Source organism: Heterodontus francisci, chromosome 36 (genome assembly GCF_036365525.1).
Source record: "Heterodontus francisci isolate sHetFra1 chromosome 36, sHetFra1.hap1, whole genome shotgun sequence".
NCBI lineage: Eukaryota > Metazoa > Chordata > Chondrichthyes > Heterodontiformes > Heterodontidae > Heterodontus > Heterodontus francisci.
This window is the reverse complement of record NC_090406.1, coordinates 24,236,962-24,253,263: the sequence shown is the minus strand read 5'-3', so window position 1 is coordinate 24,253,263 and position 16,302 is coordinate 24,236,962. Positions and strand designations below refer to the sequence as shown.

The 16,302-nt window shown below is 39.5% G+C and overlaps 1 protein-coding gene across 4 annotated transcripts in view; it reads right to left on the bottom strand.

Annotated features, from left to right (window-relative positions):
- Window positions 1-13,213: 13,213 nt before the first annotated feature.
- mbd3a (methyl-CpG binding domain protein 3a) overlaps window positions 13,214-16,302 on the bottom strand; it is a 31,504-nt gene continuing 28,415 nt past the window's right edge. For all 4 annotated transcript variants that reach the window (XM_068016363.1, XM_068016364.1, XM_068016366.1 and 1 more), the window contains 2 exons: window positions 16,027-16,161; window positions 13,214-13,836 (listed from right to left, as the gene is read on the bottom strand). In XM_068016363.1, coding sequence (XP_067872464.1) covers window positions 16,032-16,161 — 130 coding nt within the window. In that variant the 3' untranslated portion in view covers window positions 13,214-13,836; window positions 16,027-16,031. The remainder of the gene's footprint in view (window positions 13,837-16,026; window positions 16,162-16,302) is intronic.

Sequence of the window (16,302 nt, the reverse complement as noted above, 5' to 3'; positions counted from 1 at the left end):
ATCTGATCCATCTTTCAGCTATTATAGGATTCATGGATGTGATGATCAGTGCTTGGATGAAAAGGTAAATAAAGGGACAAATACCATTGCATCCCATCTTCAGGAACATCTCAACATGTTTCCCAAACAATGGGTTAATGTTGTTATGTAGGCAAATTCAACTGCCATTTTGTACACACAAGATCCCCCCTGCACCAATGAGATGAATTGGTAGTTAATTCGTTTGTGGTTGAAGAAGGAATGTTAGCCAGGGTACTAGGAGAACTGATTAGTCTTCTTTGAATGGTGCCAGATGTTTAACACTCGCCTGAACCACTGGAAAAAGCAAACTAGGTTTTGCATGTTAATGGAAGGAAGGTTGTTTCAACAATTCAGCAATGCAACAGTAATGTATTGAGATGTTAGTCTGGATTTTGTTAAAAGTAAATAAATAAATCTCAAAATTTATTAAAGAAATGAGGCAACAGTGACAGAACAGAGCCTGAGATAAAGGAGATAACTTCACAATCAAGATTGCTATGTTAATATCTCAGTTTGACCTGATGCTTGGATTTGCGCAATGTGCTCTGGAGTTTTCTATCTCAAGAAAAATAAAAACTGAGGTAGTTGTCTCAAGCTTGGATACAGTTGAAAATCAGTTTAGTCACATTTCAAGTATTAATAAATGAGTTTTTAATATGTCATAACTTGAATCTTGGAAGCCTACAATCAATTTATTCTCCTTGCAGTTAAGTTTTAAGTCTTTTAACAAGAATCTAGCATAGGGTAAATTATAGTTTATGATTTTTTTCTTGGATGTCACGTTCTTCTTTTGGGCCTCCTTATCTCGAGAGACAATGGATACGCGCCTGGAGGTGGTCAGTGGTTTGTGAAGCAGCGCCTGGAGTGGCTATAAAGGCCAATTCTGGAGTGACAGGCTCTTCCACAGGTGCTGCAGAGAAATTTGTTTGTCGGGGCTGTTGCACAGTTGGCTCTCCCCTTGCGCCTCTGTCTTTTTTCCTGCCAACTACTAAGTCTCTTCGACTCGCCACAATTTAGCCCTGTCTTTATGGCTGCCCGCCAGCTCTGGCGAATGCTGGCAACTGACTCCCACGACTTGTGATCAATGTCACACGATTTCATGTCGCGTTTGCAGACGTCTTTATAGCGGAGACATGGACGGCCGGTGGGTCTGATACCAGTGGCGAGCTCGCTGTACAATGTGTCTTTGGGGGATCCTGCCATCTTCCATGCGGCTCACATGGCCAAGCCATGTCACGTAATAGCTTTGATTATATTTAAATCTCTGACTGCAGAGTATTTGGAAAAAATCATCAGAAAACATCCTTTTCTTGTCAATAATAGAATAGATGCTGAAAACATCTGCTGTTTATGTTACTGGTACATACACCAGATTAGTATCCGTGCCATAGGTTCTTCTGTTATCTTGATCAGAAACATAACTGGGCCAGCCACATAAATACTATGGCTACAAGAGCAGGTCAGAGGCTGGGAATTCTGTGTCAAGTAATTAACCTCCTGACTCCCCAAAGCCTGTTCACCATCTACAAGGCACAAGTCAGGAATGTAATGGAATACTCCCTACTTGCCTGAATGAATGCAGCTCCAGCAACACTGAAGAAGCTTGACACCATCCAGGACAAAGCAGCCCACTTGATTGGCACCCCATCTGCCATCTTAAACATTCATTCCCTCCACCACCAGCACACAGTGACAGCAGTGTGTACCATCTACAGGATACACTGCAGCAAGCTGCCAAGGCTTCTTTGACAGCACCTCCCAAACCCCCCAACTCTATCACCTAGGACAAAAGCAGCAGGCGCATAGGAACATGACCGCCTGCAAACTCCCCTCCATCATTCTGACTTGGAAATATATTGCCGTTCATTCATTGGCACCGTGTCAAAATCCTGGAACTCCCTCCCTAACAGCTCTGTCGGTGTACCCGCACCACATTGACTGCAGCATATCAAGGTGACAGCTTATCACCACCTTCTCAAGAGCAATTAGGGATGGGCAATAAATGCTGGCTTTGTCAGTGACAAGTTCACAGACCTACGTTGGCTTCTGATCCAGCAATACCTCAATATTAAAATTCTCATCCTTGTTTTCCATTCCTGCCATGGCCTCGCCCCTCCCTATTTCTGTAACCTCCTCCAGTCCTACAACCCTCCAAGATCTTTGCACTCCTCAATTCTGGCTTCTTGCGCATCATGTGTCCATGTACACATCACTAAAATGTAGTCATCATGTACAAAAAAAAAATCAAAAATGCTAATAATTAAGCCTTTTTAACTAGAAGCTAGAATATAAAAGGGAGGAAGTTTTGTTACAGCTATAAAAAGCCCTGGTTAGGCCACATCTAGAGTACTGTGTGCAGTTCCGGGGACTGCACCTGACAAAGGATACATTGGTTTTGGGAATCAATGTAGCTCAGATTCAGGGCTCCAAGGGTTAGATTATGCGGAGAGATTACATAAACTAGGCTTGTTAAGGGATGACTCGTTTGAGGTTTTTAGGATGTTTTCTGCAGGTGCGGGAGTCTAGGACAAGGGGACATAACCTTAAAATCAGAACCAGGCCATTCAGGAGGGAAGTTTGGAAACACGTCCTCACGCAATGTGTGGTACAAGTGTGAATTCTCTCCCAAAAATAGTAGATGGTAACTCAATTAATAATTTTAAATCTGACATCAGTAGCTTTTTGCCAGCCAATGGTATTAAGAGATATGGAGTGAAGTTCGGTGGACATTATTTAGATACAGCTCAGCTATGGTGGTGAAACAGGCTCAAGGGGCTAAATGGTCTACTCCTGTTCCTTTGTTTCAAATACACTGTTCAGCAGAAAAATACCAATAGATCAGCACTCAGTTGACATTTAGCAATATTAAACACTGCTTTGTTTGACACAAACCAAGATAGAGATGTATTAATTGCTCTTGTATGCCAGAATCATAGAATCTTAAAGCACAGAAGGAGGCTATTTGGGCCATCCTGCCTGTGCTGGTTCTTAGAAAGGGCTATCCAATTAGTCCCACTCCTCTGCTCTATTCTCATAGCCCTGTAAATTTTTCCTTTTCAAGTATTTCCAATTCGAAAGCTACTATTGAATCTGCTTTCACCACCCTTTCAGGCAGTGCGTTCCGATCATGAGAACTCACTGCGCAAAAAGAAAATTCTCATCTCCCCCCAATTCTTTTGCCAATTACTGTAAACCCGGGTCCTCTGGTTATCAACCCTCCTGGCAGTGGAAACACTTTGGGGGGAATTTTATGCTCTCCCCCGCTGCAGCTTTGCAGGCAGGGAGAGCATATAATTGGGTGGGATGGTGGTGGGGTACTGTAAAGGGGGGAGGGGGGGGGTTTGGCAAATCCGCCACCTTCCCGCCTCTGCTAAAATTAAGTCTGGGGAGGGAAGGCCTGTGAACGGCCTTCCTGCCTCACCGCCAATTGAGGCCCTTAACTTGACATGCAGACATGGCCCCCAGGAACGGTAGTTAACCCTGCAGATACTGTTATTGGTAATAAGGAATTAAAATCAATAACCTAATACAAAAATAGATTTTTGTCACAACCAACATGGAGAAAAAGATGCATGCATTTAGAGATGTGTTATGATTAAGTTGCCAAGGTTGAAAGATGGAATGCTATTAAATTTTCCTATGCCAAAAATGTTTCAAAACACAACTGTTTATAATTATGTAAGCTGTACAGCTACAGGCCTAGTTATATGCTTTTACCCTAATTAGGCATCCCTTTTATGGAAATAGCTGTAATAATGAGAGTATCTTGACTATTTGAAAAATAATTTTGGCGCAGTGTAACATCACAACAATAAATAATTGTCAAAACGAATTACAATTTAACTCCCAAGGCACTTGTCATAGCATACATTTTGCAAACCACATGGAGCTCCTACCTGTTTAGTTCAGCAGGATCAACATTCACAGTTGATTCATGACTTTGCTCAGTAAATTTGTTTCATGCCAATAGCCCTTAGTTCCAGTCAGAAGCTAATTAAATATCTCCTTGGAATAGCTAATAATCTTAAAATATGCATTTCTCCCCCTAACTCTGAGGTACTCAAATTAGTTTAATTTTTTTATTTAGGATTTTAACATAGAAGGCAGCAAGGGAACCGATTAGCATAAAGTCAAAAATACATAAGCAACCACATTGTACTTTAAATTGGGAAATAAGACACATTTGACAGGTTCTTTATTAGTACAGTGTTATAAAATAATATATATGGTGGAATAAGGTTACAGTTGACTCAACGATATCTGAAGTGGCCTAGCAAGCCACTGAGGTGTAAACAATTTCTTTAGAACGGAATCATAAGAGAAACGTGGAACGTACCAATCGGCAGCAAACCAGACACTGGATCAGGACAAAACTGAAACAATTCTGGTGTGGTTGATTCTGCAAAGTCCTCCTCACTAACATCTGGGGATTGGTGTCAAAGTTGCAAGAGCTGTCCCACCAACCAGTCAAGCAGCAGCCTGACAGAGTCATACTCAGTTATATCTTGAGTTCCGAAGAGGGTCACTGACCCGAAACGTTAACTCTGCTTCTCTTTCCACAGATGCTGCCAGACCTGCTGAGTGGTTCCAGCATTTCTTCTTTTTATTTCAGATTTCCAGCATCCGCAGTATTTTGCTTTTATCTCAGTTATATCTTATTGGCCGACATTTTGAACTCCTGCATCACCATTTGTGGGTATGTCCTATGCTGACCAGTAGAATAGACTACCAGAGGTGGGGGCGCAGTCATATACAATTGAGTGGGCTTAGTACTGAATGTCCACATCATTGACTGTGGATCCCACAAAGTCTCGTGACTTCAGGTCAAATAAGGCCAAAAGAAACCTTCCTGCTCATTACAACCCACCACTTTGCCTTAACTGATGAAATCAGTACTCCAAGTTGAATGTCACATCAAGGAAACACTGAAGGGGAGGCAAGGGCACATAAATTATTTGGGTAGCAGACTTCAATGTTCACAAATGACTTGGTAATACCACGAATAACTGAGCTGGCTAGTCCTGAAGGATGTAGCTGCTAGACTGCATTTGGTGGTGAAGGAATCAACATGAGTGAATAACCTACTTTCACCTAGTTCTCACCAACCTACATATTGCAGACTCCTCTGTCCATGATAGGAGTGACCATTACAGTCCTTCTGAAGACAGTCCCAGCTTCATGGAGAGAAAACCCTCCATTGTGTAATGTGGCACTTTTGCCAAGCATAATATTTGAATTATTGATTGTTGAGCAAGAATTGAGGTATTCTTAAAAGAAAGCACAAATTAAGAGCATCTTAAGTAGAAAATAAATAAAATGGCTCTAAGAAAATTGAAAAATCCAAATGCAATAGTTATACACAGCAGGAGATCTAGCCCAATGATAAATATGTTTTAATGGGTTTACTATAGTGAAATTTCATGCCAATTCACTTAGTTGTTGCTAAGAAATCCTTGGAGAATGTCACATATTCTTCCTAATTATTATAAATTTCTAACTATTTTATCAGTATAAATGTAGTTTTCTCTGAAGGAATAAAAACTCCATAGACCTATATAACATTTCACCCTGCTATATTTATTTAAAATTTGTAGAATAGGAAAGTATTACCATGGAAACGAATATCAGGGAATATAGTTTTCTCTAGGCTAGCTTTAAAAAAATAGGTGTGGATACAAAGTGATCTCTCCTGCTTCATACTAATATATGATCAGTCATTAAAATTAGTGAACGAAAGTAAATATATTCATGAGGTTTTATTTGAAGATTGCATATCCAATTACAAAGGAAATAGGGGATAGTGTTGGGGTTAGAAACACTGACCTTTTTAGGTTTTTCTTTGTAGTCAATGCAACTTTATTTCGATAGCAATTCCTCCCCAAGCAATGAGCAAAACATGCTGATAGAATCCTGTAAAATCGTTTTGTTTGTACTAAATCAACAAGCTTCATCTGCAACTGAAATCTATTAAAAATGCAGAAGTGCATCAGAAAAGTAAAACTACTAGTTTTGGAATTACACAGAGAACACAAGGCACAGTAGTTTCTTACAAAAATAGACTCCAGTACACAATAATGACTTCACCAAACTGTATTTTCTTTAGTGACTGATTAATTAAATATAAATTCTGTAATGATTGTTAGATTCTCAAATTAATTTCTTTTTTATCCACCTGCAATTTCCCCTCAAACTTACTTTCTTTATCCTGCTTCGATTGAAGGCCATGACTCTTGCTAGGACAGTACCTCACAGACAACCCTGATACCTCACTTCATTTGAGCCTAACAAGTATAGGGATGTGATTCAACCATTGGGGCTTCACTGCTAGGCCTGATCCTGTCCACACCAACATAGGATCATTGTGCAGTGGGACACAAGATTTGTTGCAACAAGTGATTTATCATTATTGATATTTGAGAAATTGATATTTTCACTGCTCATATCTTTTTATGCTAAACTGTAGTCCAGTAACAAACATTTTCAATGATTCGTTTAAGAGGGAATTTAAGTATTTGAAAAGAATGTAAATTAAGAATATGTGGAAAGAGCATGGAAATTAGATCATAGTACAAAGCTGCAGTTGAAGAGCTAGTATTAAAACTGATATTACAGGTTTCTTCTGTGCTGTAATTTCTATAATAAATTGTACCACATGTAGAGTATACAAATTTGTAGGATTTTATGTCATGTCATACCATATCACTTATTTTAGGAATTAGGTGCGGGAAGCTTAGCCAATATTCCCTCCATATTCCTCACCGAGGAATACCAAAATCAATTGTACTGTCCCACCTTGACTAAGATTGGATAACTACAGTGCAGAATTAGTTTCAAAAGAAGTGCTCCAAAAATAATTGCTGTTGAACCCATTGCAAAAGGAGCATCTTGAAAGCGTACCAAAATGAATAAAGTTAGCAAAGAAGCTAGTATGTATGTTATGATGCTATGACTACATATTTATAGATGTTACTATTTTGATCGACTGACTTTTAAAGTTTTAGTGGTAAAAATTCTATTGTAAATTGGGTTGTACAGCTCAACATAAACATTCAATATGTAGTGATACCATTCGTCACAGAATTTACTGCAGAAGAGTCAGATTTGGAGGGGTAAATATTTTGCCATGGCAGGCTTAAGTTTTCAGAATAGAATTAAGATTCTCGAACACAAAGTGAAGAACATTTTTCTCAGTGAAGACCAGCAAATTGCTAAGGCTCCCATAAGGGCCTGGATTTACAAAATGGTGGTCATAGTAAAATTGGTAAAAACAAATCTCCCATGATTCAAGAAGTCATAGCAACACTGCCACTAACAAGTACAACAGTAAGGATCTGGGAATGCTATCTAAACTCCAAATACAGTACAGCAAAGTTGAGTAGTCAGCAGTGGGAAGCAGGGAGACAGGGAACACCCCCAAATCTTGCTTTAAGTTTAGCAGAGTACAGGACCAATCCTTATGTTAAATTTCGGGATTTTTTGACCATTTTCCATAGAAAGGATTTAGATGAGTTAGGACAGCTCCACGCTGGGATGTGGATCAAGTTAGACGAAAGATAGTCATCAGATAAATCTGGTGCAGATCACAGGGCAAGTTCATGGTTTCATTCCCTGATTCTGCTATCATATGTGTGATATACTCTTATACATGAGTCAACTCCCATAAAAATAAAATATTTGGACCATTCACAGGAGAGACTGATGCTACTGAACCCAACAAGGTATCTACAGCAATCCCAAATTTGTAACAATGTGTGCACAAAGTTGACCAGCAGTTAGTTTGGGCGAAACTTGTTAAAGGAGCTTCATCTGCCTGATTGAGTTGACAGATAGGAATATACATACTGTTACAATCAAGTGAGAAAGAGGCCTTTGAGCCTTCACCTGGTCTTTCCCTTTAGTTTCCAGCAGTCAGCTCTTAAATGCCCTGCTTTATTACAATAGAAGCACACAGGTCTCCGGGTCTCATTCTTGCCCACAACCCCTTACTTTTTGGCTAGAGGAGGGCCCCCTTATCTCCTGCTTTCCTTTCTCTCCCAGGACTGCTTGGGCTCCTATCACCTTTCCACCCTTGTCCCTTTCAGATTTGTGGGGGTGACTAAGAAAGGTTCTCCCCTGGGAAACTGACTTATAAATTCAAGCAAACTCATTGGCCAGGACGGTCGCTTGCCAGGCTCTCTGGACCCACTGCTCCGCTACATGGGTCTTTATGAAGAGTGGGAGAGAGTGTTTAAATTCCTCTAACAGAATTACTTCTCTGAGATTCTCATAGCTGAGCTGTACTTTTAAGAGCCCTCAGCCACTGGTCAAAAGCCAGCTGCTTACTTCTTTCAAACTCCAGATAAGTTTGATTGGCTTGCTTCTTGAGGATTCTAAACTTTTGGCAATAGGCTTCGGGTCCTAATTCATATGCCCTGAGGACAACATTTTTGTCAGTTCATAATTTGATGAACTCTCATCTGGCAACAGGGAATAAACCTCATTAGCTTTTCCAGTTAGCTTGCTTAGTAGTAAAAGAGGCCATGTCTCAGCGGGTCATTTTAGCTGCCTTGCCAGTTTCTCAAAGGACACAAAAAAAATGCTTCTACATCCACCTCATTGAATTTTGGAATTGGTTGAGCTAGTTTTAACAATTTTGTACATAGCCCTGAATTATGCTCCTCCATATTGCTTTCACTGGGGTTATTCTGTCACCCGCTAGTTAACTCAAGCCACTTCAACTTTCTCTCTTCGCATTCCTTCCAGAATATTCTTTTCCTCTCCCTCTCCTCAAGTTTCCTCTGTTCCAATTGTATCTTTGCTAACAAGACCCTGTCGGAGTCTGCTTCTAACCCTGTTTCTGCTTCTTCATATTCAAGGGAAAAATGGCTGGCCACTAGCCTTAGGAGTTCAGACTTCCTAGCCTTGCCACGTACAGTGATCCCACACTGCTCAGCCATTTTCCTCAGCTCCTCCATAGACAGTGCTTTTAACTTATCCCAAGTTACTTCACCCTGGCTTGGAGAGCTACTAGCTTCAGTTGCACACGTTAGTATTCAAGCACATACAACCACAAGAAAATGGTATTGAAATCTTGCTCTTTTTTGATTGGGAACAATTTGGCTTCCCACTTCTAATTTCTCTCGTTTGGCTGCAGGTAAAATCCAGGACAGTAGCACCCAAATTTCTGTTACGACCAGGTGAGAAAGAGGTCTAGGGTTCCCTTTCCGCCTTCACCTGGTCTTACCGTAACAGCGTTTAATTTTAAACGCACCCTGTTTTTAGCTCCCCCTTGGTTAATCCCTGTTCACCACTTTCCAATTCTAAGGCAAAGAAACCAGCACAAACAGGCTTTCTTAGATTTAAAGAAGTTGAAATTTATTAAACTTAAAATTCTAATTTGGTTGATGCCTACGGATACACGGCGCTCCCACGCATATGCGATACACATATGCAAATAGAGACAGAAAAGAGAAGAAAAATAAAGTGGAAAGGTTTGAGACAATATCTGAGGAGTTTTTGTTACAGTTCTTGGAGCTCACTGTAGAGTCCTTGATTGTAGGTAGATCTTGCTTTTTGTTGGGGCCCAGTACTCTTCTTAAACCTTGTTTGCTGTAGGAGACTTTTCTCTCTTGGGGTTCATGTGTCTTCAGTGGATTCAGAGGCTTGTGAGAAAGAGATCTTCTCAGTCTGGGAGGGATCAGACTTTCTGCCCAAACTGTTTGTACAAATTCAAAAAAACTCAGGTTGCTCAGCAGGTTAGTCATGTGACTAGCTGGTTTGACCATGTCAGTGTGTGTATTCGGCCATCATAGCAGTCAACCTGGAATGTGAGCTCCCCCACCGTCAATGTCTGGTGATCAAAAGTCCATTGTGGGTCAAATGTGTCAGGGAATGGCTGCTTTATCCTTCCAAACACTGTCTGTTAATATGCAAATGTCTTTTCCAGCCACAGCTGATCTGTTTAACAAGTCCTTTCTTCACTCCAATAACAGTTTAAAATCAATGTTCATGACAAAATTATTCTTTGGCACCTCATTCTTGGCAGGTGGGGGCCTAGCATGACAATATTTAGTACCAAGGTCTGTGCACAGGTCAAAATTGAAAGCTTAAAGCTAAAGGAAAGAAACACTGAAAATACAAGAATCTCAAATAATGATTTTCCAGCATCTCTCCTCAAAGTAATACGAATTGTTCAATCCTGCTGAACGCAAGTTATTTGGACAGTAACAATTAATTAAATTACATTTGAGCTCATTATTCACCTATCTTAGTTACATCATTTGCAAAGGAACCAAATGAATACCAAAGTTTTCTAATTTTCTTTAGGATTTGAGAAATGAAGTGAAAAGGAATCACATGATGGAAATGACCATTTGGGTTACTGTTTGTGCCAACATCTTAAACTTAGCTATCTATGCTAACCTAATCTTATTTCCCTATATCTTTTTATATTCACTCGGCCACTCCTGCGAGCTATCTTAATGGTTAGCTCATGAACAGCGACGGTAGATCTGTGTTCGCAATTAATATGCTTATTCATCCAGGTAATAGTTTGTATGTGTAAATTAGTTGCTTTAATACATCAAGATTCTTCCATGAGAACTTCTGGCAGCACCAGTGCAAGAGCACTGGATGCCTAATTTGGAGTTCAAATCCATGACAATTAATTTAAAGCCACATGCCCTTACTGCAGAATTACTTGTTCACGGCCAGCAAAAATGCAAACTTTCTCAGCAAACTAGAGATATCAGCAACACAGCCTCTCATGCAGGCTCAAAACCTGAAAGCACAAATACATTCGGTTCTCATCTACACTGCACAGGAATCAAGTACTACAAGAATGTAATTACTTGAATAGGACGGCACACTTCAGAAGATATCAAAGGATGCATTCACAATTCACTACACCGAGTGTTGGTACAATTGAGACCAGAGAAACTAATCAGTGAAGGCTAGGCATTCAATTAGAGGGAAGGAAAACTGGTGGCCAACTCACTCCATGACACTTGTGGCCAAATTATGGTGTTGACAGGGACAATGAAGCAAACTATTTGTTCAGCGTTGCACAATGCAAGATTTACCATGAAGAAAATATTATATGAAAATGTACAAACAAAATATTTTGTACACTAAATTTCATACAGGTTTAATTTGCACAATTTGTAGGTTGACAGATTGAAAGGAGTATCACAGTTTAAGGTTGCCATTTCAAATTTTGGACCTGTATCAGATATTCTCGCAGATATAGTGATGGCGATCACTCTTTAGTGGTCGAAACATCATACATTCAGGAATGTGCCTGCATTGTCAGCTGTGGCTCAGTAGTCACATGCTCATCTTGGAGGCAGAAGATTGCTGGTTGAAGCCCAATCCAGAGACCTGAGCACAAAATAATAGGCTGACTCTCCAGGGCTATACTGAAGGAGTACTGTACTGTCAGAGGTGCATCTTCCAGGTGCAATGTTAAACCAAGGCCTCTTCTGCCCTTTCAGTGGGCATAAAAGATCCCATTGCCTTATTTTGAAGAGCAGCAGGGGACGGTTTCTTTGGTGTTCTAACATTTATCCCTCAACCAACAGATTATCTGGTCATTACTACATTGCTGTTTGGAGACCTTGCTGTGCACATAATGGCTGCCATATTTCCTATATTACTGTCATGCAGGCCCCCACCTGCCAAGATTGAGAGAGACATTATTTCGCCACATGAACATTTAAAACTTAAATTGCTGCTCGGAAGAGGGCCTATCACAAGGATAGGCTCTGGCCAAGGATCTGGCTCCTCGCCAGAAAGATCTTTTTTGCTAGTAACAGCCAGTACTTGGAACAGAAAACAGTTCCAATTTAATCCACAATGGACTTTTGATTACCATACCTTGAAGAGAGAGGCTAGCATTCCAGGTTAACTGCTAAGATGGCTGAATACACAAACAGACGTGGTCAGACCAGTTTAGTCATATGACTGACTGACTGAAGTTTTTATTGAATTTGAACTTGCCACAGGGAATTGGAACTCAGAAAGCTGTTTGCTCCTGGACTGAAAAGATCTCTCTCCTGTCTGCTCCCATCTCTTTCTCACGGAACTGAAAACACATGAAACCCAAGAGAGAAAAGTCTCCTACAGTGAACAAGGTTTAAGAGTAATACTGAGCCCCAACAAAAAGCAAGACTACCTACAATCAAGGACTGCAGCAAACTCGAAGCACAGTAAAAACCCCTCTTCATAGGTGGCCTCAAACTTTATTTTCCTTCTCTTTTGTCCCCATTTGCATGTGCATATCACGTATGCATGCTAGCGTGGGCGTGTATCCATTAGCGTTAACCAAATTAGAGTTTAAGGTTTAATAAATTTCATTTTTCTTCTTTAAACCTGAGAAAACCTGGTTGTGCTCATTTCTTTGCCTTATAGTTGGAAAGTGAACAAGGATTCACCAAGGGGGAGCTCAAAATTAAACCGCTATAAGACGACCAGGTGAAGATAGTAACCCCTAAACACCTTTCTCACCTGTTCGTAACATTACTAAAAAGTGAATACACTTAAAAAGTACTTCATTGACTGTAAAGTGCTTATGACAACTTGTGTTTGTGAAAGGCAATATATAAATGCAAACCTTCCTTACTAATTATAGCATAACCTGGGGGTGCAACAACAGGATAGAACTGGTTATCACATTTTTCGTTGCGCTCTCGTCCAAATCTTTCCCAAGGCCTACTAGAACACTTTGTGAAGTATGAGATACAAATTGTTACGCTATTTTCTGTTACAGACAGCATGTGAATGTACTGAGTAACATATTAATTCTGACCTTGATTCAACTAACTACAGAACTCACCGAGGACAAACTTCTAAAACCTGGTTCATATGACTTCAATATATCTCCAATTCCTGACCCAATACAAATATACCATTCGCCTCAGTGGCTTTTTAAACCTGTGAGACATCACAGTTTTAACACTTCAATCATAACTTCCAAATCTCTTCCATTAAAAAAAATCCCAAAACATGACAATTCTTTTAATGGTCTTTTGTTATTCTAAGTTTTTTTTTGTGGATTGAGACACAAACTAGTTTTACTTTGCATCTTTGACGATTACATTTATATATAGGTTGCAGCTGAACACAAAACTGAGGAGAGAGAAGTACTGTAAGTCACCCTATAATCTAATCTCAGACTAGTGTTCACCTCCAAAATATTACCAATTCAAACAGAAAATATTTAGCAAATAGATTTTATTGACAAGCTATTCCAGCTTTTACAGTTTGGTTCCACTACACATAATGTACACTTAGGGTAGGGAAGAATGGGAAACATGCATTATAAAACACTTTCAAAACAATTTTCCACAGAACATGCATGAATGCAGTTTCCATTTTACTGTATGCCTCATTATAGGATTACGAATGCAATGTTCTAGAAACATTAACAGACAAAACTAGAAATACTGGATTCATTCTTTAGTCCTTGTCACTGAAGATGTACATATGCTTATTCCACGATTAAACCACAAACAAATATACCTACCAATAGACAACTTGCACATATCAAATTTTACAGTATTTTACATAGCTTTAAAAAATGTGAGCGTATAAAAACAAACTTCAAGTTTAAAAATGACGACTGGCAATGGTCTACATGCCCATCACAATGACAGTTTCCATCTGACAAAAAGCACTTTTTTTTTTAAACTGGAAAAGCAGTTCTTCAAACATATTATAAACCAGTTTGGATGTAGAAATTCCAAATGATTCAACTATTCAGTGATTCTCATCCTTACGAATATTTTCACTCGTCTTTATGTCACACTTCCCTGAAAAATATTGGATTCTAATAATCTCCTGCCAAGAAAACAAATGAAAATTCATATTGAAGAAAAAAATGAACATTACATATTGCTGTAAGCAATTCAATACCCTCATTTAGTTGTGCCAGTTGCGAATTGACATATCTTTGTAAACTGGCACAGGAGTCGCCCTGCCAAACTGAATTTCATCTGACTAGTCTCGATTCTGACTCTGGTTCGAGATGTCTACAAGGACATATATTCCAATGCTTTTCTTGAATGACAGCATATTATACTAAAATGTATAGAGTGAGGTAGCTGGTTCCATAGTATGTTGCAGCAAGTATTTCAAAATGCTTAGCCAGAAGCATTGTATAGAAGTCCAAGATATGGGCTCCCCTATGACATAATAAGCAAAGATGTGCTAGCAAACCAAACACGACAGCCAGAAAATATTCCTGGATCAGATGTAGGATAAAGCTCCCCCCGCCGCCCACCCCCCCACAACCATAACCCAACATCACAAGATTATGGCAAGAGTTCATTCATAATAGCAAACAGAAGTTTTAAAATATTACATGACAAAGTATAAAGCATCTTCTATAAAAGGCAGGCCACATAAGCAGGAACAGCCATAATTTATGACCTCTGCAATCATCTTTTCCTTCCTTCCAGTAACCCCATCCTATATAAACAACGTGGTGCAAGATAGCTTGATTTCATTTTTGGAGCTTGAAACTGCCAATATATACTGAATTAGTGGGTAAAGGTTGCCCATGTAAGCTTCAGATGCCCAAACTCATCTCACTTTGAACATTAGCTGGCATAAAGAAATTAGCTGGATTCAGCGACAGGCTCAAAAGATGAAAAGTGTGGTTTAGATGACTAGCAAATTACTTCCTGGCCCAAGCATTTTTATCAGTTAAGGAAGTGACAAATAGGAGTCAATTTTATGTCAGATACATCAAAGACTGAGACTTGTGGTATTAATTTCTTCGTGTTAGTACAGCAATATCCGAAGCATACTAGAAATCATTTCTAAAAAGCTGCCTGAACTTACTGATGTTGAATTACATGAAGCCCTATTTAGCAGCTTACACATAAACTCATTCACATAAAGGCAAAGAAAACTACCCAAACTGAGTTACAATTTTGAAAAAAAAATTAACTCGAGGTACCCATATGGACGGGTCCAAATGGTGATATGGGAATAGGCAATTTGGAGTTTGACTAGGCCAGGTAATCACCTGGACACATCACATGGTCTGAAGCAATGTTACTGCCCTAAACCTGGTATGTGGATTTGAAACTCAAACCAAAGAATCCCTCTCTAAGCTTCTGGGCAGGGCAGATGTATAAAGCAATGGAGAGTGCAGCCTTTTTGTTCCATTCTGGGAGTTACCTTTTGGTAGCATTTGAATGTCTCAAAGCTCTTCCACTTGACTGCCCTTTTCCATTAAACTCTCTCTTTTGAAGATGTTGCTGCAGTCCCAAAAGGAATGCAAAAAACAAAAGGAAAGCCAGCTGGCAGATAGGGTCGCTGGGCCACAGACCATGGTCCTGTATCGACATGATGCACTCCGAACAGTTACTGTAGATAGGCTGGATAGGTGCAGAAATGCTAGTTGACCTAGGTCAGATTAAGGTCAATTTTCCTTTGAGCTTCTGTTTTTTAACAAATATATTCTTGATTTATTTTAGACATTACATGAAGCCAATCCTGTTAAACAGACAAGAAAATATCTGCGACATGCTGCACTTCAAACCTTTCATTTGCCTTAAAGTCAACATGGTGCTATTTGGCACTATGCAGCTAAATCTGTGACTCTTGTCAACTGAGAGATACTGAGCAAGAAGAGGGGGTAGGTAAGCAACTAATTAAAAACAATAACCAGTCTTATTAATTCAGGAGCAAAACTATAAAATGAAGATACCTATCCAAAAATAAGATTTTAAATGTAAATATTAGATTCATGAGCAAGAAATTTGTTCTTGGGTGGAGGGACTTGTATGAAGCTTGGCACTAGATAATTTCACTATATACTGATACCAAGTCTGTCACTAGGGGCTGTCAGCCTAACATGGCACTTTCCCACAGCAAACAATTTGGCTCAACTCCAGTAAAGTATGGAGGATGCTGAATGAAAAATGCATACTTTGAGATATAGGTCATTGGTGGAAACAATACATCTAAAAGTTCACAGGAATTGGAGAAACATGAAGATTCTCTCCATCCTCAAGGTACCTTGGCTATACATCCTCCTCTTTGTCTTGTGCTATATCTGACTCCTTTCCAGATTCTTCAGCATGTGCTAGCATATCAGCCATCAGCGCCTCCTCCAACTTCTTCCGCACCTGTTGTACAAGTTCTTCTTGCTTCCTGTAATAAATACATGTGCATATTTGAATAGTAGACTCAGCTATTTCTTTAAGGCTGATCAAATAACAATGCTACACAACAGACAGATCTCAAATGGTGTAGTAGAGTCTATTTCTGGATAATACAGCCTTTTAATGTGGA